Source organism: Dendrobates tinctorius, unplaced genomic scaffold (genome assembly GCF_039654945.1).
Source record: "Dendrobates tinctorius isolate UK_male_01 unplaced genomic scaffold, ASM3965494v1 ptg000231l, whole genome shotgun sequence".
Taxonomy (NCBI): Eukaryota; Metazoa; Chordata; class Amphibia; order Anura; family Dendrobatidae; genus Dendrobates; species Dendrobates tinctorius.
This window is the reverse complement of record NW_027361898.1, coordinates 28,475,619-28,500,506: the sequence shown is the minus strand read 5'-3', so window position 1 is coordinate 28,500,506 and position 24,888 is coordinate 28,475,619. Positions and strand designations below refer to the sequence as shown.

At 45.2% G+C, this 24,888-nt stretch overlaps 1 protein-coding gene across 2 annotated transcripts in view; it reads right to left on the bottom strand.

The window, feature by feature from the left end:
* LOC141059973 (actin-binding protein WASF3-like) overlaps positions 1–24,888 on the bottom strand; it is a 161,054-nt gene that overhangs the window by 57,632 nt on the left and 78,534 nt on the right. For both annotated transcript variants that reach the window (XM_073556214.1, XM_073556215.1), the window contains exon 3: positions 5,176–5,310. In XM_073556214.1, coding sequence (XP_073412315.1) covers positions 5,176–5,310 — 135 coding nt within the window. The remainder of the gene's footprint in view (positions 1–5,175; positions 5,311–24,888) is intronic.

The following is a 24,888-nucleotide window of genomic DNA, read 5'->3' as shown; positions in this document are numbered from 1 at the left end:
TAGTACTCTGAAAATGTACAGTTGTTTCTGGAAATTCCTTTCCAACAGCATTCTATGTAGAAAACAGACATAAAGGAGAGGTTAAAACGATATTGCCAAGTTTGAAAATGATCCCTATCCACGGGTAACGGAATCACGTTCAGATCACTAGCGGCCCAACAGTCATGGCCCTGCATGATCCTGAGTGGCTGACTGGAGCACAGGCCGATCACACACAATGCCGCTCTAGTCATTTAATGGGAGTGTCGATGATAAGCCAACTGCACTGCTCTGTAATCTCTGGCGCTCCCATTAAGAGTGAGTGGAGTGGTAAGGTACATGATCGACCTCTACTCCAATGAGCACGTATGTTGAATAGCCCTAGTCCTTGGTATCGCTGGGGGCCACAGTGGTCGGAAAGTTATCTCCTACATTATGGATATGTGGCGCCCCTGAGGCTCAGTCGCCACAGAGGTACTGCACCTTCTCCTAAGGTGTGGTGCCCCACCATCCAGGTAGGTTGGGGGCTCCTGACCACGCTCCAACACTCGCACCCCACACAATAGAGTAGTTCAGCAAAACCACATTGCCGCTCCTTGCTTAGAGAGAAGCAGAGCACCTTTGGTGGTTCCCTGCTTGGAACACTAGATGTGCTCGGAGGTGGGTGGAGTTGAGAATACATAAAAGAGCGGGATGGTTTAGGATTACATGTCAGTCAGTGAGTCAGTCAGAAGGAGAGTAGGAGAGAGGAAGCCACTCGGAGAGGAGTGGGGATCCCTGGAAGAGGGATGGAGGAAAGAGTGCTGCAGCTGCCTCAGTGACCTGAGCCAGCTGGCACGGGAAAGGAAAGAAGCAGAAAGACATTGAACTGAAGCCTGAACTTCCATATAAGGGAAAATACAAGAACGGAACGTAGGAGTAAAAGGGAACAGAGAGGACGTGGGTTAGAGGAAGAACCCTGCCTAGAAGTTCTAAGCGCAAGGCCGGGGCCCGGTCCCTGAGGTTGTATGGACACTAATGGATCTGCAGCAGACACCGGTGGAGTAGTGGGCTGTAAATGCACTACTCCCATCTAAGACTTGAGGGCACAACAGCAACACGGATAGAGAGCCGGGACTTAGGAGTAGAGAGTCCCTGAAGCAGGCTACAGCTGTCTGCCGTGCAAGTAGAGTTCTTGGGAACATCTGTCAGGAGGAACTCCAGTGTAACTCAGCACTAGGAGATCTTCACATTTAAAGGCGCTATAGAGGAGACGTTCAGAAAAGGCACATAAGTTGGCGGAGCGTGGAAGGGAGCCTTCCATCTTGCCTGGGGGTTGACTGAGTCCCTGACCCGGAGGACATGGCACAGAAGCGGGCACTACAGACTGTGAGTAAAGCTTTGGAACTACATGCCCTGGTGTCCTCCATTCCTTCCTGCGTCTGTCAGCCTGGCACTGCTACATCCCCTGTGCAGGACACTACACCATCTAAGTGTCTCCACATCTACACTGCCCTGGGACAACAGCCCTGCCTGTGGAGGGCTATAACATCATTGCTGCACCACACCATCTGTCCCGGAGGATCTGTCTGCAGCGTCGACTTAACACCTCCCCAGCCGAGCACCACAGGTGGCATCACAAACTATTCATCTAACTACATTCCACCATTCACAACTTCCCCTATTACTTGGGCGCCCAGGGCCACGGTCCGGGTCACCGCTGCTGTGACACATCCCACTGATACCGGCCCGGTACCGAGTACCCCACAGCCCTGGGAGGGCGACCCAGATAAGTTTCAAACTTGATATAACGCTTTAAGTGAGAAAAATAATAATATTGAGGAAAAATAAAGAATAAAAGCACCATGTTTTTCTAGAAGTAGCAAGATGTATTTGGCCTCTACATATCCAGGCTCTATACTGACTTACCATAGGAAATGTACTCTTGCATAAAAAAAAGCGAGTGAGAGCAAAGTGGTGTACCGGATTAATAAAGAAGCTGGCACAATTCTGTGTAGTATTTCTGTGTTTTTGTTATTAATTTTCTTGCATTACCTCATGGGTTAACCAAAGGGTACTTTCTCACAGCTTTCTGTGTCCCCTTCGGGGCATATGTCCTAAATCCCCAGCAAAATGGGGTCCAGATGCATGTGCAGACGCGGCAATAGACTGTAATGGTGATGGCAGAACGAATGTGAGCTCTGCCGTGCAATTTTTTCTGGATTGTACGTAATAAGTCTAAATACTATGTCTACTATTATAGAGCTGCGATTTTGTTGTAAAACAAAAACAGGAAAAATTGCAGACTAGTTGCACTTTCAGTTGCATTTGACTTGCATTGATGTCTATTCGAAAAGTGTCAGAAAATCAGATAAATTTGGAACTCACCATGACACTCACAGTAGGTCACCTTAGACAATCCAAAGATGTAACATCGCAACAAGACACCGCAATCTGAATACAACAGTCATCAACATGTTACCCTGTCTAAGCAAGAGAGCTTTGGATGCTACCAAGTTAAAGGGAACCTGTCAGCAGGATTGTGCACTGTAACCTACACACAGTTTCAGGTCGGCGCCGTTACACTGAATAAAATGATACCTGGTGATGAGTTTCGTCTTGTGGTTGTTAATCATTATTTTCAGTTTTGTGTTAATGATATGTTCGTGTCCTAAGGCGGGGTTGGTGCATGTGGTGCTCTGATTAGGTATTCATAATGCAGACTGCTGACAGGTGACTGATCCCTCACTGACCTGTCCCCTAGTTTGCATAATCAATACCAGCAGATACTGAATTAAAAAAAAAAAACACTTCTACAGGCAGGTGCTGGCTGTGGCACTTGCGCTGCAGCATAATCGCATGGTTACTGTGCACTTAATCCTTTTTGCAGATTTACTTGAGCAAGGAAAAAAAAGTCATTTTGAAAATGGTGCCCGCCGCGCTGGCGCAGTAGCAGCTAACGGTTTGTATAGAGATCCCATAGCTGGTGTTGCTCAAGTGCCGGTACATATGCAAGTACATAGGCAAGTGCAGAAAAAATGCTGCAAAGTAAGAATGCTTTCCAATATAGATTCATAGTTTATTATTATCAGTTAAAAGAATGTAAAGGGAACGATCAGCAGAGAAATCCAAGTCAAATTAAATTTTGATGTGACCGCTCTTTGCCATCAAAGCAGCATCAATTCTTCTAGGTACACACACCTAAACTTTTAGCCAATTATACCGAACAGGTGAAAATGTAGCCAATTATATCAAAGAGGTATCATTATTTTCATATGTAGGTTGAACATAGTCATTAACTCAAACCACTGTGTAGGAAGATTAAAACTAGGTGAGGAACAGACAAACTCTTCTACAAAGCTGGGATTGTAGAAGAGAGCTTCATGTCACAGGTCATATACACTGTGGGACAACTGGGCACAGAAACAAGACACAAGGTAGTTATATGGCATCAGCAAGGTCTCTCCCAGACAAGGGTTATGTTCTTTTAAATAACCAACAACAAATAGGCAACAGTGAGGACATTAGAAACAGTGGTCAGGCAAGCAAACTTAATGCAGCAGATGATAAACACATCATGCTTAGCTTACCTTCCCTTCAATATTGGAAAATGTTCTACAGTTCCATCATCTCAGAAATGCCAGCAACCAGTGTGACTCAGCTACACTCATCTACAGTTCAGAGAAGCCTTTCCTAGAAATAGTCTTCATGAAAGAATTGTGAGGGCCAAAAAGACATACCTTGGACATGTCAACAAGGCAAAGTGACTCAGGTCGGTGTTCTGGACTGACGAGTCAAATTTTTAAAATATATGGCTACAACAGATGAAAGTTTGTTTGCCGAAAGGGGAAGAGAGTGGTACAATAATAAGGCAGCAGTGAAGCATGGAGGAGGGTTCTTGCAAATTTGGGGATTAAAATGGAGTTGGGGATTTGGTCAGAATTAATGGTGTCCTGAATGCTGAGAAATACAGGCAAATACTTATCCATTATGTAATACCATTCAAATGGCTCCAAATGTATTTTGTGGAAGGACAATGACCCCAAACATAGAGCTAGTGTCATTAGGAGCGAAGAAGAACTAGGAATCCTGGAAATAATGATATGACCTCTATACAGATCCCTAATTTCCATATCATTGAGTCTGTCTGGGATTACAAGAAAAGACAAAAGGATCTGCACAAGCGACATCCACAGAAGATCTGTTCCAAGTCCTCCAAGATGTTTGGAACAACCTGCTTGCACAGTTTGTTCAAAATCTGTATACAAGTGTGCCTAGAAGAAGTCAAGACAAAGACGCTCACACCAAATATTGCTGTAGCTCCTTATATTATTATTTTGTTCATTCTGTTTGCATTTTGTTAATTGATAAAAATAAACTGTTACAACTTCTATTTTTGAAAGCATTCGTACTTTCCAGCATTTTGTACGCACCTGTCTAAAACTTCCGCACAGTTCTGTGTTTAGGAATATTATACATTTTTAGATATAAATGTGCACATGTACATATATATTATAAGGAAAGGAAAGGCAGTGCTCCACAGAAATTTGTGCAAAAAGTGGACTCTTTATTGGCCCATGAGGTGATGTTTCACATCAACAACAGAACCTTTCTCAAGGTTATTCCGCCTTTTCCTTTGCTATAATACAAGACAACTTGAGTATAGGTCTTGGAGGTTTAACATCCCAAAACTGAATACCCTGGTTCTGCTTCAAATTATATGGATGGTGGTATTTAGCATTTTTGTGTCGTTTACTGGGGACTGTAAGGGTGAGATTGATGGAAGTTGTCTAAAACCAAACTGTATTTGTATCCCCAGCACCCAATCCCAGTGCAGTTAAAATTTGTACCCTAATCTTTAAAAATCCAACCTGCACTCTGATTTTTTGCTGTGTTCTACAAAGACAGTTTTTCTTTTATACAGTTTTCATAAATCACCCACAATGAAACCCCCAAATAATACATTACAGCAATATGATCTGATGTGAATTTATAAGGCATCTAAGCTTCCGTCTCTGACAATCAGGTACTGATACAGTTCTTGGAATTTTTTGCTAATTGAGGGGTTATCTGAATCTGAAGCCCTTAATTAGCCGAAGGAAAGAAAAACGAGTTATAGATCATTCAACATAAGTGCAAAAATAATTATTATATGAATCACTGGTCTCATAATTACCACATAATAATAAATGTCAGGGGTATGGTGTGAATCATTACCTTCTTCCACAGTGGAGTCTAACTGAGTTACTTTGATGACAAGTAAGTCCACTCGCTCCTGCAGTGAATTCATCCGCATGTAGAAACTATTTGCTTCATTAAACAGCTCTCCAAAGATGTCCTCCGCATGGCGACCTGCATCATAGGCAAAGCAAGAAGAACTAATGCGATAACCAAAACCCAAAACACTATGGCAATTATGTATTTTTATTTAACTACAAACAGTAAACCTTTTGATTTTGAAAGTTTGGCTTAACTCAAAACTATCATGTTAAATAAATTATTATTATTATTATTTATTTATATAACACCATTGATTCCATGGTGCTGCACATGAGAAGGGGTTACATACAAATTACAGATATCACTTACAGTAAACAAACTTACAATGACAGACTGATACAGAGGGGAGAGAGGACCCTGCCCTTTCAGGCTTACATTCTACAGGATGGTGGGGAAGGAGACAGTAGGTTGGCAGGTTGCAGCATTTCCGGTGTTAGTTGAGGTGATATCTCCAGTAGTGGTGAGGAGGTAGCGGGGTCATATTGTTGACACGTACAGTACCACAGCTGCATTTTACTCCACTTTATACGACTAACGCTTGAGAGTACAACTCTCCAGACACTTAGCTTTAATACAGATAATCGTGTCTATGATAATCCTGGAAGCACAACTCAAGAGAAGTGAGAACCCCCCAAAGCAAACCAGAACCCCACTCTACAAATAATGGCTGCAATAGAGAAAGTCATCATGACATAACTAAAAGAGTTCAGATGTAGAAAAACAGGCAAAATAATATTATAAACAAAATCCTAAATACCAAATAAATAGGTTAATAAAATAAATGAGTTGCTGAAATGTAAATAGCAATCGCACTGGTTTTGTCTAAGGAGGTAATTGCTATAGAAATTAAATGGCCATCATCTTGTTATGCAGACAGAAACCTGTCCTAAAATGTTCATAGAACTGGAGTTTGCTAGCAGAAGTAGGAGGAAGTTTCCCAGCTGTAACCTAGTGATAGCTTTTGCGTACAGCGGGAAGGGTATCTCAGGGCCACAGCAGCTGCTCAGCATTCAGAAAGCCAGAGCGGACAGCAGTGTGGGTGACTTCTTATTACATAAGCAACCTTGGTATCTTCAGTGTTAGATTAGAAAGACATGGTGGACGGTAGTGTGATAAGCCTCTTCTTTCCTGAGAACTCCTGATATCCCCAGTATTAGAACAGATATACCATATGGACAGCAGTGTGAGCAGCCTCTTCTTTCCTCAGCACCCCTGATATCTCCAGTATTAGATCAGATAGACCATATGGAGAGCAGTGTGAGCAGCCTCTTATCTCAGCACTCCTTTTATCTCCCGTATTAGATCAGAGAGGCCATGTGGACAGCAGTGTGAGCAGCCTCTTCTTATCTCAGCAGTGCTCGTAACTCCAGTATTAGATGAGACAGGGTGGACAGCATTGTGAGAAGCCTCTTCTTACCTCAACATCCCTGATATCTCCAATAGTAGATCAGATAGACCATGAATGGTTAAAGGATCTGGGAATATTTAGCTTGCAGAAAAGAAGACTAAGAGGAGACTTAGGCTGAATATGAATACAATTTATTTTTTATTTCAATCCATTAAAAAGGAAAGGTGTTGTCCATACAGGCTAAAAAGAATCCAGCAGAGTGTTGGGCAACACCTTTCCTTTTTAATGGATTGAAATAAAAATTTAATTTTATTCATATTCAGCCTATGGATCCTTTTTCCCTTTTTTTGCCTTAAATATTTCCGCTGGTCAACAGACTTGGATCCTGGCTGCACGTTTGAGAGGCAACCATCTATTCATTACATGGTGAGGTTTATTTCTTTACTTTTACTTTTTTCTTTAAGAGGAGACTTAATAGCTGTCTACAAATATCTGAAGGAATGTCAGGGATCATCACATAGAGGGATCATCATTATTAATTGCACATGGAAACACGAGAAGCAATGGAGTGAAACTGAAAGGGACAAGATACAGATTAGATATTAAAAAAAACTTTTTGACAGTGTGGGTTATCATTGAGTTGAACAAGCTGCCACGAGAGGTGGCGAGTTCTCCTTCAATGGAAGTCTTTAAACAGAGGCTGGACAGACATCTGTCTGAAATGGTTTCGATCAGATAGGCAGGGTGGATAGCAGTGTGAGCAGCCTCCTCTTACCTAAGCACCCCAGGTATCTCCAGTATTAGATCAGATAGGCAGGGTGGACAGCAGTGTGAGCAGCTTACTCTTACCTCAGCACCTCTGATACCTCCTATATTAGATCAGATAGACATGCTGGACAGCAGTGTGTGCAGCCTCTTCTTATCTCAGCACTCCTGGTATCTCTTGTATTAGATCAGATTGGAAGAGTGGACAGCAGTGTGAGCAGCCTCTTTTTACCTCAGCAAAACTGATGTCTCCAGTATTAGATCAGAATTTTCCCTGTGAGCACATCTTCCTAACATGAAGGGAGAAGGGAGAGGCTTCCTACTGCACATGCTCACAAACACCTGTCCAATCAACATTCTATGACAGCTTTCTGTGCATCAGCACTTCTCACCGCGAACTGACGCGTACCAGCACGTCATCCTGATATTTTCACATGACTGGTAACCCACAATTCTGATGCGCTGTAAACATAGGATGAATCCTGCTCTGATGTTTTAGGACCATTATTCTTACAGATAAATTCCTGATAAAGGCTTAGTAGCCGAAACGTTGATTTTTTTATCTGTGGATTCTGGATTACTTGTATTATTTTTTGGTCCGCTTTTCATTAATCGTGGATGTATAATTTAACATTTGATCATTGATCATTGAAATTTTGTGTGCCGAGGTTTTCTATATTAGATTTGACACTGCATACAGTAAGTACACAACATCAAACACGCAGCAACTCCGGATCATGGGCACGTACCCTCAAGGGCCTGAAACATATTAAGGTTGATGTTGCATGTTCTACCAGATTTTAATGAACATTAAAAAAACAAATGCTTTTACAGGATTTTGGTTTCTTTTATGTTCACTACATTACAATTGTACCACCCTGCATCTGAACAATGAGTAGATGAGTTGAACTTGTTTCATGCACCTCAAATCAATCATTATTTCAACCACTTAAAATAAATAGGGCAGAATAAACTATTGGATGGTTTTCCTCTCCTTTGCTAATTACGAACAAAAAGGGGTACATGTCCAAACCACCCAAGGGGAAATGCAAAGGGGTCTCTATCTCAACCTCAAAACAACAAGGTTTTAAGATTGTGAATCATTACGTTTTTAAAGCAAAAAAAGGCTGTAATGTTCTGTTTCCCAGATATACACATTAGAATGGCGTAAACTTACCATTTAATACAATTTCACATTGCTGAATACTTTAAGGTAGAGCAAACATTTTCAAAATTGTATTTGTCCCTTTAAAACCCACAAAGAATGAATTCATGAAGTGTATTTGATTAAGTATAATGCAATAAGTTTTCATTTTGTGAAGTACAAATGTGGCGCCCCTGAGGCTCAGTCGCCACAGAGTTACTGCACCTTCTCCTAAGGTGTAGTGTCCCACCGCCTAGGTAAGTTGGGAACTCCTTTCCACACTCCAACACCTGCATCCCACACACAGGATAGTTCAGTAGGTCCGCCTAGCAGCTTCAGGCTGGGGTAGCAGAGCACCCTTCGTGGAACCCTGCTTCGTAACACGAGATGTGCTGGGAGGTGGGTGGAGTTAGTATAAAAGAGGGGGAAAGTGGAGAATTGTAGGTCAGTCTGACAGAAGGTCAGTCTGACAGGAGGTCAGGCGAGATGAGTTCAGTTCTGAAGTTAGTTTTGAGTTCAGTTTAGAAAGAGTGCTGCAGCTGCCTCAGTGATCTGAGCCAGCTGGCACGGGAAAGAGAAGAGAAGGAGAAAGACGTAGACCTGCAACCTCAGCTTCCATAAGAGAGAGAAGGAACAGCGCGGAACGAAGGAGTAGGAGAACAGAGAGGAGTTGTGGGTTGGAAGAGGAACCCTGCCTATAGGTTCTCAGCGCAAGGCCGGGGCCCGGTCCCCGAGGTTGTATGGACACTTATGGTTCTGCAGCAGACACCGGTGGAGTAGTTGGCTGTAAATGCACTACTCCCATCAAAGACTTGGGACACAACAGCAACTGGATAGAGAGCCAGGACATCTGAGAAGGAAGTCCCCGATAGAGGCTACAGCTGTCTGTCATACAAGTAAGGTTCTAGGAACATCTGACAGGAGGAATTCCAGAGAACTACGGTACTGGAGTTCTTCACACTAAAAGGCGCAATAGAGGAGTCATTCAGGAAAGGCACATGTTGGCGGAGTGTTGGAGAGGAGAACACTGACTTGCCCAGCAGGTTGATTGAGTCTCTACCCCGGAGGACACGGCACGGAGGCAGGCACCAGTGGGTACCATGAACTGTGAGTAAAGCTTTGAAACTGCAAGCCCTGGTGTCCTCCATTCATTCGCCATTAACTCCTTCAGCACCGCTACATCTGGGTACCAGCATCTATACCATTCTGCGCCTCTCCTCATCCATTGCACCTACACTGCCCTGGGACTACAGCTCCACCTGTGGGGAGCTATACCATCTTTGCTGCACCACACCATCAGTCCCAGCGGATCTGCACGCAGCGTTGGCTTACTATCTCCCTTGCCAAACACCACGGGTGGCGTCACAAACTATTCAAATAAACTTTAACACCATTACCATCACCGCCATTGATATTGGGCGCCCAGGGCCACGGACCGGGTCACTGCTGCTGTGACACCTTCCCCCCTGACACCGGCCTGGTACCGGGTACCCCGCTGCCTTGGGTGTGAGGGCGACCCACAGAGTAGAAGGCTTCCATTTATGAGATTTTTTCAGTGGCTCTGAGCAAACCACATAAGCATTCACCCAGTGACTTTGGAAGCAGTGCACTATGTTACGAAAATCTTTTCAAGGCTCACAGCTTACAAACCCCCAGGTTTAGGCAGAAAAAGTACACACAAAATACAAAGAGTGGATTTTGAGTGACATTCTGTACATTAGATTATTGTATTTCTCTACCTTTTACCATAGACAAAGTTGTGTGAAAAAGTTTTTGCCCTTTCCTCATTTCCTATTCTTTTGCATGTTTGTCACACTTAAATGTTTCAGAACACAAAACAAATTTAAATATTAGACAAAGGTAACATAAGTTAACACAAAACGCAGTTTTTAAATGAAGGTCTTTATTATTAAGGGAAAAATAGATCCAAACCCTACAGGGCTCTGTGTGAAAACGTGATTGCCCTCTAAACCTAATAACTGGTTGGGTCACCCTTAGCAATAACAATTGCAATCAAGTATTTGCAATAACTGGCAATGAGTGTTTTACAATGCTCTGGAGGAATTTTTGCCCAATCATCTTTGCAGAATTGTTGTAATTCAGCCACATTGGAGGATTTTCGAGCATGAACCGCCTCGGATTAAGGTCAGGACTTTGACTAGGCCACTCCCATCTTAGTTTTGTTTTTCATAAGCCATTTAGATGTGGACTTGCTGGTGTGTTTGGGATCATTGTCCTGCTGCATAACCCAAGTGGACTTCAGCTTGAAGTCACAAACAGATGGCCAGACATTCTCTTTCAGGCTTTTTTAGTAAACAGCAGAATTCATGGTTCCATCTACCACAGCAAATCTTCCAGGTCTTGAAGCAGCAAAACAGCCCCAGACCATCACACTAACACTACCATATTTTACTAATGGTATGATGTTGCTTTTCTGAAATGCTCTGATACTTCTACGTCAGATGTAATGGGACATATACTTTCCAAACAGTTCAACTTTTGACTCGTCGGTCTACATAGTATTCTCCCAAAAGTCTTGGCGATCATCAAGATAATTTTTGGCAAAACTGAGATGAGACTTTATGTTCTTATTACTAAAGCAGTGGTTTTCAGGTTGGAATTCTTCCATGCAGGCCTTTTTTGCCTAGTCTTTTTCTTTTGGTGGAGTCATGAACACTGACCTAAACTGAGGCAAGTGAGGCCTGCAGTTCTTTGCATGTTGCTGTTGCATATTTTGTGATCTCTTGGATAAGTAGATGCTGCACTCTTGGGGCAATTTTGGTCGGCCTGCCACTTCTGGGATGGTTCACCACTGTTCCATGTTTTCGCCATTAATAATGAATAATGGCGGGGGCATGGCTATGTAGCCGAGGAGGAAGGACGCACGCTGAGCTCCTGAAGATACTGTCTTTATCCTGTATCTGTGGCCTCATTACCGCAGCATACCCGGCGGCACTCGGAACCACTGGATACTGGGACCCCCCTGGAACCCAGCGGGAGGACGTAGAGCGGCTCTGGTGAGCTGGCAGCCGGGGAGACCGGGATGGATGGCGGGGCCTGCATGAGGCGGCGGCCATCTTAGATGCGTACTCTGTCAGAAAGAGCTGCGGCGTCCAGCTCCCACCTAGAGACTCAAGGGATACGCGGTGAGTACCCTGGAAAATTGGGCCCTGCACTCCTCCCTCCCATTAATAGACTCACTGTGCCCATTGGTGCCATTACTATGGGGACATCTGTACCCTCCCACCGCTGCTGTCTCTGCGGGTGCTGCGGGTCTCTCCCCCCCGGCCACAGGAAGCCTCATTGATACAGCACCAGGCACTGCCCTCCCTAATCTATGTGACCCCTCTGCATGGGAGCTGCTTCAGGGACATATTTATTTAACACTAGCCCTGCTGTGCTTATAATCGGGGGAAAGTCCCCAGAGTATACACCTCTAGTCATCATGTTGCATTGCATTGCCACTGATCATGAATCGATCTAAAGGATCATCAGCAGCAGAAAAATTAAGAGTTTGCCAGACCCGACCCCTCTGAAAGTGCACGGTCTCTCAGAAACAACCCTTCACAAGCTCAGCGTAAAAACTGTCCCTCTGGGGGTTAGGAGGAGAATGAGCAGGAAGAACTGACCCTCAAACAGGCATCTGAACAGCTGATGCAGGCCATCTCCTTAACTAGGACATCCCTGACTGGGAAAATAGAAGACGTATACACTGAGGTGGGGCGACTCCGACAAGACATGCAAGCCATGAGGGGACGCATTACGGAAGTGGAGACAAGAGTATTCCAGGTAGAAGACACCATCACACCTATGGAGGCCAAGTTAACAAAGGTGGCATGCTCTATAAAAGCCTGGAAGCAAAAAGCGGACGATCTGGAGAACAGAATGAGTCGCAATAATATCCGTGTCATTGGACTGCCAGAGCGCTCAGAAGGTCAACATCCTGAGCAATTTCTGGAGGGCTGGCTTAAGGCCTCTTTGGGGGATGAATTCTCTCCAGTATTCGCCGTCGAAAGGGCTCATAGGGTTCCTACAAAACCCCTTCCTGGGAAGGATTTTATAATAATAAAAAAGACCTACAAAACCCCTTGCTCCAGGAGCCCCACCTGTTAGGCATCAGATTCCTGGGTCTGCACAACAGGAATCCAGCGCCATACATCCAGCGGTCTCCCATTCCCCTCCGACCGCTCAGGGACCTGCTCAGCAATCACGGTGATCCAGGCATCCTGCTCAGACTCGCTCTGTGAGCCTGGATGTTGCTGTCACCTCTGGTGCAGCAATGGTAGCGCAACCTGCTCTGCAGGGAACCGCTCCAGGGGCTAAGTCCTCTCGCCGTGCTGCTGGGCATGCCCGCAAGATGACCTCTCAGTGGAGAGCAGGGGTCACATGCTCAGGTCCTGTGTCGGATCTGATTGGTCCTTCCCAGAGTATTGGAAGGTCCCGGAAGTGCATGGCTATAAAAAGCCTGCATGGCGGCTCGGTCATGCGCTAGTGTAGACTTATTATGCTATGTGTGAATGGTGATGGATGCATGTGTCTGGAGACGGACTGATTTGAAACCCCTGCCCTCGGATATTACGAATGGTGACAGAGTGTTGGTTTAGTAAGCGCCAGGTAGTGGCTAGCTATGCGCCACTGAGCTGCCATACCATACACTAGCGTCCGTCAGTGACCGCTTCTCTGGCACTGACGTTGAGCGGCCTCAGTTTACGCCGCGCTGCAGTCAGCAGCATCTCTTGGCATTCGCGGCTGCGACGCCACATGCCGGCAGCCTGTGAGGTTAACAGGTCCAGCGCTTACGCCTTATTTCCTATAGGGCGTCTCTGTGCCTGTAACAGAGCCGCGCCTAGCAGCTCGGGTGACACTAACCCGAGTGTAGTGCTCCACCTCCTAGCTAGTCTGCCATTGTCCAGCAGCGGTCTTGTCACCTACCGCACGTTGGACCCCGGGAGGCGAACGCACCTCCTATTATTTATATTTGGTGCGTTCCGCCATCCATAACATTACACTAGCACCAGGGTCTGGCTGGTAATGGCAGACCAGCAGCAGCTGCAGCGCTACATTCGGCAGCTGGAGAGCAGGTTGGCGGCTATTGAGAGCACCAACTCAGCTGCGAATGCTGTGCTAGCTGCTGCCCAGACAATCGCTGAGGCTGTCTCACGTGTGCCCGCACTTTTGCCCACGCTGACAATCTCTCTCCTCCCGCTTCCCGACAAGTTCTCAGGTGACAGCGCCACCTGTAGGGGATTCTTGAGCCAGTGCTCTATTCAACTTGAGTTACTGGCTGCGCGGTTCCCTACAGAGTGGGCTAAGATGGGGTTTATCGTCTCATTGCTGTCTGGCAGGGCATTACAGTGGGCTACACCATTGTGGGAACGTGATGATCCCGTGGTTCAGGGTGCTGCTCAGTTCCTCGTGGCCCTGAAGCAGGTCTTTTTGGGACCACGGATCACGCATGATACCTCACGCCAATTATTATCCCTAACACAGGGGTCGCTCTCGGTTAGCCATTATGCCGTCCGGTTCCGGACATTGGCTTCCGAATTAGAGTGGTCGGACAAAGCATTGGTCCTGGTATTTTGGAGTGAGTTGGCTGAGCACGTCAAAGATGCTCTAGTTACCAGAGAGGTTCCCACAAGTCTGGAGGAAGTGATTGCCGTCTCCACTCGCATTGACCTCCGGTTTACGGAGCGCGAGCTGGAACGTGCACAATCCAGACGTAGGGTTAATTTGGCTCCCACCTTCACCGAGCCGCTAAGAGATCCCGCACAGGAGCTCTCATCCTCCCAACCTGTGGAGGTGTCTCGCACAGGCCCCAAGCCACGTCCGATGCGAAGCCCCGTACATTGCTATCAATGCCGACAGTTTGGTCATTCGGCTAGCACGTGTCCACAGCGCTCGAAAAAACGACCACGTCCAGTGGCCGTAGGTGGTGGTCAGTCCAATAGGCAAACCTTTTCCCCTAAACCGGTATTCCAGGGCACTTTAGATAGTGGGGCGTCCACCAGGGAGGCAGAGGTTACCGTGAATTCCGGGGCCGAAGGGTACTTTATGTCCTCGACCTTTGCCCAGAAATATGTTATTCCACTGGTGTTATTGCCTCAACCTCTGACCATTATGGTGGTTAACGGTGCACCTTTACCATCTCAGGTGACCCACCAGACAGCTCCACTCGGGCTCTCTATCCCACCCTCTCATCGTGAGGTCCTGTCCCTGCTCATCTTGCTTGATGGCATCGACCAGGTGCTTCTCGGTGTTCCCTGGCTCCGTTGTCACTCCCCTCATATTGATTGGGCTTCAGGGAGTATACTGGGTTGGAGCAAGGACTGTGAGGGAAGGTGCCTGGGGGGCAGTGTTCAGGTAGCTTCCACGGAAGTGCCTGCGGATCTTTCCGCATTTCCGAAGCCCTACCACCAGTACGCGGACGTCTTCTCTAAGAAGTCTGCGGAGACGCTCCCGCCGCACCGTCCTTACGATTGCCCAATAGATCTCCTGCCAGGCACAGAACCTCCTAGAGGCTGTTTGTATCCGCTATCACTCCCTGAGACAGAGGCTATGTCGCAATATATCCGGGAGAACCTGGCTAGAGGTTTTATCAAAAAATCGATGTCGCCGGCAGGTGCAGGGTTCTTCTTCGTACAGAAGAAGAACGGAGAGTTACGTCCCTGCATTGACTACAGAGGTCTCAACGCTATCACGGTCAAAAACAAATACCCTCTCCCGTTGATCTCTGAGTTATTTGACAGATTGTGAGGGGCCCGGATCTTTACAAAATTAGATCTACGGGGGGCATACAACCTGATCCGCATTCGTGAAGGAGACGAGTGGAAGACAGCTTTTAATACTAGGGATGGCCATTACGAATATCTGGTCATGACCTTTGGCCTTTGTAATGCGCCTGCTGTCTTCCAGGATTTCGTTAACGACGTCTTCCGCGACATGCTCTCTACCTCGGTGGTGGTCTATCTGGATGACATACTCATCTTCTCGCCAGATTTGACCACCCACCAGAGAGACGTCTGCAGGGTCTTCAACCGTCTGCGGGCGAACTCTCTCTTTGCCAAGCTGGAGAAGTGCCAGTTTGAGCAGGAGTCCTTGCCGTTCCTGGGCTATATCATCTCGGCCCAGGGATTGGCTATGGATCCTGCCAAACTGCAGGCGGTGATGGATTGGCAGGAACCCCATTCACTCAAAGCGGTGCAGCGCTTTTTAGGGTTCGTGAATTATTACCGCCAGTTTATACCGCACTTTTCCACACTGGTGGCTCCTTTGGTTGCTCTCACCAAAAAGGAGCTAACCCCAACTCTTGGTCTGAACAGGTCTCCAAGGCCTTCACGTCTATAAAATCTCATTTTGCTGGCGCTCCCATCTTACATCGTCCCGATGTAGATAAGCCATTTATTCTGGAGGTTGATGCCTCTTACGTCGGTGCAGGAGCACTCCTTTTCCAGAAGGATGCTCAAGGTCGGAAGCATCCCTGTTTCTTTTTCTCAAAGACCTTCTCACTGGCGGAGAAGAATTACTCCATCGGTGACAGGGAGTTGCTAGCCATGAAGTTGGCCTTTTCCGAGTGGAGACATCTCCTGGAGGGAGCTCGGTTTCCCTTCCAGGTATATACGGACCATAAAAATCTGGTCTATTTACAGACGGCCCAGCGCCTGAACTCTCGTCAGGCTAGGTGGTCGCTCTTCTTTTCCCGCTTCCGCTTCACCCTGCATTATCTCTCAGGGGAAAAGAACGTCCGTGTGGATGCTCTCTCACGCTCGGTAGTTTCTGGGGAAGAAGGAGAGGCTGAGCCTCGGCTAATTCTCCCGCCAGAGAGTTTTACAACCCTGGCTCCAGTTGCTCTCGAGTCAGTGCCACCGGGCAAGACCTTGGTGCCTCACCAGCTACGGCCGGAGGTTCTCGCTTGGGCACATGACTCCAGGCTAGGTGATCACTTTGGCAATAAGTGGACCACTGAACTCCTGGCAAGGTCATATTGGTGGCCACATATGGCTCGAGATTTTAAGGAATACGTACAAGCATGCGTCTCGTGTGCACGGAACAGACCTTCTAGACAGAGGCCGGCGGGGCTTTTGTATCCTCTGCCAGTGGCAGATAGACCTTGGGAGATGGTTGGCATGGACTTTGTGGTTGGCCTGCCCAAGTCTGGTGGCAGTACGGTCATCTGGGTGGTCACCGACCATTTTTCCAAAATGGTGCATCTGGTGCCACTCGCACGGTTGCCTTCCGCTCGTGGTCTTGCCACTCTGTTCATAAAGCACATATTCCGTTTACATGGCATGTCGGACAAAATCGTTTGTGATCGAGGTCCCCAGTTCGCATCTCGGTTTTGGAGGGAGCTCTGTAGTCTACTCAGCATCGAGCTAAACCTGTCCTCCGCCTACCATCCCGAGACGAACGGCTTGGTTGAGAGAGCCAACCAAACCTTGGTCACGTATCTGCGGCATTTTGTCTCTGCCAGGCAGGATGACTGGGCATCCTTGCTACCATGGGCTGAGTTTGCCCTGAATAATGCAGTGGCCGATTCCACTGGTCAGACGCCCTTTCTTTTAAACTACGGCCAACATGCACGCGTCCCTGTCCCGATGCCAGTGTCCTCCGCTGATTCCAGGGTGGCAGACTGGGCAGTGGAGGCTCGCAACATTTGGGATCGCACTCAGGATCCTATCCGGGCCTCTAAAGAAAGGATGAGGGCAACTGCCGACACACGTCGGCGACCCACTCCAAGTTTCTCCCCCGGCGACATGGTGTGGCTCTCTACTCGAAAACATCAAACTGCGAGTCGAGTCCCCGAGCGTATCAGCTCTGTGGTCTATCGCCTGGCTCTTCCTCCACACGTAGCCATTTCGGACGTTTTCCATGTGTCCCTCCTCAAACCAGTTCATATGGCCAGGTTCACCGAGTCATCTGCCAGGTCGTCAGACTTGTCATCTGACGAGTTCGAGGTTAACACCATCGTGGGACGCAGGATTGTCCGTGGCAAAAAATTTTATTTGGTGGATTGGAAGGGTCATGGACCGGAGGCTCGAACCTGGTGGAGAATATCCATGCTCCACTTCTGATCGCAGCCTTTGAGCATAGCGAGGCTCAGAGGGGGGGTAACATTAGGCGTCATATTCCTGGGTCTGCACAACAGGAATCCAGAGCCGTACATCCAGCGCTCTCCCATTCCCCTCCGACCGCTCAGGGACCTGCTCAGCAATCCCAGCAATCAAGGCGTCCTGCTCAGACTCACTCTGTGAGCCTGGATGTTGCTGCCACCTCGGGTGCAGCAATGGTAGCACAACATGCTCTGCAGGGAACCGCTCCAGAGGCTAAGTCCTCTTGCCGTGCTGCTGGGCATGCCCACAAGATGACCTCTCAGTGGAGAGCAGGGGTCACATGCTCAGGTCCTGTGTCTGATCTGATTGGTCCTTCCCAGAGTATTGGAAGGTCCCGGAAGTGCATGGCTATAAAAAGCCTGCATGGCGGCTCGGCAATGCGCTAGTGTAGACTTATCATGCTATGTGTGAATGGTGATGGATGCATGTGTCTGTTGACTGACTTATTTGAAACCCCTACCCTCGGATATTACGAATGGTGACAGAGTGTTGGTTTAGTCAGCGCCAGGTAGTGGCTAGCTATGCGCCACTGAGCTACCATACCATGCACTAGCATCCGACAGTGACCGCTTCTCCGGCACTGACGTTAAGCGACCTCAGTTTACGCCAAGCTGCAGTCAGCAGCATCTCTTGGAGTTCGCGGCTGCGACACCACACGTCGGCAGCCTGTGTGGTTAACAGGTCCGGCGCTTACGCCTTATTTCCTCTAGGGAGTCTCTGTGCCTGTAACAGAGCCGCGCCTAGCACCTCGGGTGACGCTAACCTGAGTGTAGTGCTCCGCCTCCTAGCTAGTCTGCCATTGTCCATCAGCAGTCTTGTTACCTACCGCACGGTGGACCCCGGGCGGCGAACGCACCTCCTATTATTTATATTTGGTGCGTTCTGCCGTCCATAACACCACCTAGACCTTTCTTGGCACGTCTCCTCAACTGTAAAGACAGAGATACCATTTTGCGTCTCGCACGGCAAAAAAAGCCCCATCAAATTTGATAATGCTTTGATCTCTATTTTCCCGGATTTTTCCATGGAACTTCAGAAACAGTGGGAACAATTCATCGAAATTAAGAAGTGGCTCAGAGAGAGTTACATCATGTACTCCATGATCTTTCCAGCCCGACTCCGGGTTGTCCACGGGGGTTCCTCCGTGTTTTTTACGGATCCAGCGGAGGCGACTGAGTGGCTGCGGTCCTAATGTACTTGCTGCCAACCTGAATCCTTCAACTAAAGGCCTAGTTGGGGCTTCCTCGGCGGGTATCCAGTTTACCAACAATACCGGACACTGAGTTCAGTGATGGTATCCCCTTGTTTGCTTTTTGATAGGGGCATGGACTCTGCTCCTATATTGCTAGGCTCTTATTCTGTTTTCTTCTTCTCAATAGTTTTAGTTTTAACTGTTATTTAGGTAGAAGTTGCAGCCAATGGCAGTCCTGCTCTCTATGTGGTGTCTCTAAACTTTGCTCAAGCACTAATATGCACCATATCAAGATAAGCAAAAATGGTGTCTGAAATAATATGCATGACCTGGAATGTGAGGGGTTTTAAAACCCCCCGGAAGAAAATTAAGGTATTCTCACAGATCAGGTAGTATCGTCCTCATATCGTGGCCTTGGTGGAGACACTCCTGACCAGAGATACAGCTCGGTGTGTGCAAAAATAGTGGGCACAATGGTTTATTCACGCATTCCATACCAGCTATTCAAGGGGGGGCTTCGCTACTGATACATAAGGATGTTAGATGGGAGGCCAGAGAGGCCCGGAGGGATCCTGAGGGGCGTTTCGTGTTTGTGCATGCACTAATTAACTCTAGAAAATATGTTATTTTATGTACTTATAACAACCCCCCCCCCCAGCTAATATGTCAATTCTCCAGAAGGCGATGAGTTTTGCCCTGAACTATCCAGACGCAGATGACATCTGCATGGGGGATTTCAATCTGGTCATGAATAACCGTCTTGATAGACTGAGATTGGGTGATGGGATGCAGGGAGAGCCCCCCCCACTGGCTACATCCCAATTGTCACAATTCATGGAAGGTAGTGGATGGCTGGATCTATGCAGAACGCGACACCCCGAGAGGAGGGAGTATACTTGTCATTAGTGTTGAGCATTCCGATACTGCAAATATCGGGTATCGGCCGATATTCGCTGTATCGGAATTCCGATACCGAGTACCGATATTTTTTCAATATCGGAATCGGAAGTTCCCATAATGCAATGAGCCACTGTTGTGGCTCTGATTGGCTGCCGAAATGACGTCATCATGATGCGCGGTCTGTGCGCATCATGATGTGCCATCAGTTCGGGCCTTCCGGGGGGTCTGTGCCGACTGCCCGGCGGTCTGTACCGGCCTGCCCGGGGGTCTGTACCGGCCTGCTGGGGGTCTGTGCCGGCTTGCCGGGGGTCTGTGCCGACTGCCCGGGGGTCTGTGCGGACTGCCAGGGGTTTGTGCAGGCCTGCCGGTGGTCTGTGCCGACTGTCCGGGGGTCTGTGCAGGCTGCGGGGGTCTGTGCAGGCATCGTCCAATGGGACTACAAGTCCCATCGGGCGATGCCTGCTACCATGACGGTGATTGACACATTAGCCAATGATGGGACAGTAGTAGTCCCATCATCCGGCTAATGTGTTGAATGTAAAAAAAAAATACATACTACATACATACTACATGCTACATACATACTACATACATGCTACATACATGCAATGTACATACTACATACATGCTACATGCATACTACATATATACTAGATGCATGCAACATATATACTACATGCATGCAACACACATACATACTACATATATACCACATGCATGCAACATGCATACTACATATATACCACATATATACTACATGCATGCAGCATACATATAAACTACATATATACTACATGCAACATGCATACTACATATATACTACATGCATGCAACATACATACTACATATATACCACATGCATGCAACATGCATACTACATATATACCACATATATACTACATGCATACTACATATATACCACATGAATGCAGCATACATATATACAACATATATACTACATGCATGCAACATACATATATACAACATATATACTACATGCAACATACATACTACATATATACTACATGCATGCAACATATATACTACATATATACTACATGCAACATACATACTACATATATACTACATGCATGCAGCATACATACTACATACATACTACATATATACTACATATATACCACATGCATGCAATATACATATATACAACATATATACTACATGCATGCAACATGCATACTACATATATACCACATATATACTACATGCATGCAACATACATACATACAACATATATATTACATGCATGCAACATGCATACTACATATATACCACATATATACTACATGCATGCAACATACATATATACTACATGCAACATGCATACTACATATATACTACATGCATGCAACATACATACTACATATATACCACATGCATGCAACATGCATACTACATATATACCACATATATACTACATATATACCACATGCATGCAACATACATATATACAACATATATACTACATGCATGCAACATACATATATACAACATATATACTACATGCAACATACATACTACATATATACTACATGCATGCAACATACATATATACTACATGCAACATACATACTACATATATACTGCATGCATGCAACATACATACATACTACATACCTACTACATATATACTACATGCATACTACATAAATACCACATGCATGCAACATACATATATACAACATATATACTACATGCATGCAACATGCATACTACATATATACCACATATATACTACGTGCATGCAACATACATATATACTACATATATACTACATGCAACATACATACTACATATATACTACATGCATGCAACATGCATACTACATATATACTACATGCATGCAACATACATACATACTACATATATACCACATATATACTACATGCATACTACATATATACCACATGCATGCAACATACATATATACAACATATATACTACATGCATGCAACACACATACTACATATATACCACATATATACTACATGCATGCAACATACATATATACTACATATATACTACATGCAACATACATACTACATACATGCTACATATATACCACATGTATGCAACATGCATACTACATATATACTACATATATACTACATGCATGCAACATATATACATACTACATATATACCACATGCATGCAACATGCATACTACATATATACTACATATATACAACATGCATGCAACATACATACATACTACATACATACTATATACAATACATTCATACAATACATACATATAGGCATACAGTACATATAACATAGAGTACATACTCACCATCACTTGTCACTTTGTTCCCCGAAGCCATTGTCATCTGTGGAATAAATATTAAAATAACAAACCACCAATAAACTTACCCCTGATCCGCAGAAGTCCACGAGTGTCCCACGACGATCTTGCTTGGAGAACAGCAGCATCAGCTGATGCTACCGTTCTCTACGGGCTCCAGGAATCCAATGACGGGAGGTAGGTATCCTTCCGCATTGTATTCCTCCGCCACTGTAAAAAAAAAAAGTCCCTAGTCTCACTTTATGGCAAAAGCTGAGTGGGTAATTTCTCACACAGCAAATTTATTTGGCATTGGCCCTATGAATTCATATATTAATTATGATATTGGTGCGTTTGTTGAATTGTTTTCTTATGTATGTTGCATGTAGTATATATGTATGTTGCATGCATGTAGTATATATGTTGTATATATGTATGTTGCATGCATGTGGTATATATGTAGTATGCATGTAGTATATATGTGGTATATATGTAGTATGTATGTTGCATGCATGTAGTATATATGTAGTATATATGTAGTATGCATGTTGCATGCATGTAGTATATATGTAGTATGTATGTTGCATGTAGTATATATGTATGTTGCATGCATGTAGTATATATGTGGTATATATGTAGTATGCATGTTGCATGCATGTAGTATATATGTTGTATATATGTATGTTGCATGCATGTGGTATATATGTAGTATGCATGTAGTATATATGTAGTATGTATGTATGTTGCATGCATGTAGTATATATGTAGTATATATGTATGTTGCATGCATGTAGTATATTTGTAGTATGTATGTTGCATGTAGTATATATGTTGTATATATGTAAGTTGCATGCATGTAGTATATAGGTGGTATATATGTAGTATGCATGTTGCATGCATGTAGTATATATGTGGTATGCATGTAGTATATATGTGGTATATATGTAGTATGCATGTTGCATGCATGTAGTATATATGTTGTATATATGTATGTTGCATGCATGTGGTATATATATGTAGTATGCATGTAGTATATATGTAGTATGTATGTAGTATGTATGTATGTTGCATGCATGTAGTATATATGTAGTATATATGTATGTTGCATGCATGTAGTATATATGTAGTATATATGTAGTATGTATGTTGCATGTAGTATATATGTTGTATATATGTATGTTGCATGCATGTAGTATATAGGTGGTATATATGTAGTATGCATGTTGCATGCATGTAGTATATATGTGGTATGCATGTAGTATATATGTGGTATATATGTAGTATGCATGTTGCATGCATGTAGTATATATGTAGTATATATGTATGTTGCATGCATGTGGTATATATGTAGTATGCATGTAGTATATATGTAGTATGTATGTAGTATGTATATATGTTGCATGCATGTAGTATATATGTAGTATATATGTAGCATGCATGTGGTATATACACTCACTGGCCACTTTATTAGGTACACCTGTCCAACTGTGTGTTAAGACTTAATTTCTAATCAGCCAATCACATGGCGGCAACTCAGTGCATTTAGGCATGTAGACATGGTCAAGACAATCTCCTGCAGTTCAAACCGAGCATCAGTATGGGGAAGAAAGGTGATTTGAGTGCCTTTGAACGTGGCATGATTGTTGGTGCCAGAAGGGCTGGTCTGAGTATTTCAGAAACTGCTGATCTACTGGGATTTTCACGCACAACCATCTCTAGGGTTTACAGAGAATGGTCCGAAAAAGAAAAAAAATCCAGTGAGCGGCAGTTCTGTGGCCGGAAATGCCATGTTGATGCCAGAGGTCAGAGGAGAATGGGCAGACTGGTTCGAGCTGATAGAAAGGCAACAGTGACTCAAATTGCCACCCGTTACAACCAAGGTAGGCAGAAGAGCATCTCTGAACGCACAGTGCGTCGAACTTTGAGGCAGATGGGCTACAGCAGCAGAAGACCACACTGGGTACCACTCCTCTCAGCTAAGAACAGGAAACTGAGGCTACAATTTGCACAAGCTCATCGAAATTGGACAGTAGAAGATTGGAAAAACGTTGCCTGGTCTGATGAGTCTCGATTTCTGCTGCGACATTCGGATGGTAGGGTCAGAATTTGGCGTAAACAACATGAAAGCATGGATCCATCCAGCCTTGTATCAACGGTTCAGGCTGGTGGTGGTGGTGTCATGGTGTGGGGAATTTTTTCTTGGCACTCTTTGGGCCCCTTGGTACCAATTGAGCATCGTTGCAACGCCACAGCCTACCTGAGTATTGTTGCTGACCATGTCCATCCCTTTATGACCACAATGTACCCAACATCTGATGGCTACTTTCAGCAGGATAATGCGCCATGTCATAAAGCTCGAATCATCTCAGATTGGTTTCTTGACCATGACAATGAGTTCACTGTACTCAAATGGCCTCCTCAGTCACCAGATCTCAATCCAATAGAGCATCTTTGGGATGTGGTGGAACGGGAGATTCGCATCAGGGATGTGCAGCCGACAAATCTGCGCCAACTGTGTGATGCCATCATGTCAATATGGTCCAAAATCTCTGAGGAATGCTTCCAGCACCTTGTTGAATCTCTGCCACGAAGAATTGAGGCAGTTCTGAAGGCAAAAGGGGGTCCAACCCGTTACTAGCATGGTGTACCTAATAAAGTGGCCAGTGAGTGTATGTAGTATGTATGTATGTTGCATGCATGTAGTATATATGTTGTATGTATGTATGTTGCATGCATGTAGTATATATGTAGTATGTATGTAGCATGTATGTAGTATGTATGTTGCATGTATGTAGCATGTAGTATGTATGTAGTATGTATTTTTTTTTTTTTTTTACATTCAACACATTAGCCGGATGATTGGACTACTACTGTCCCATCATTGGCTAATG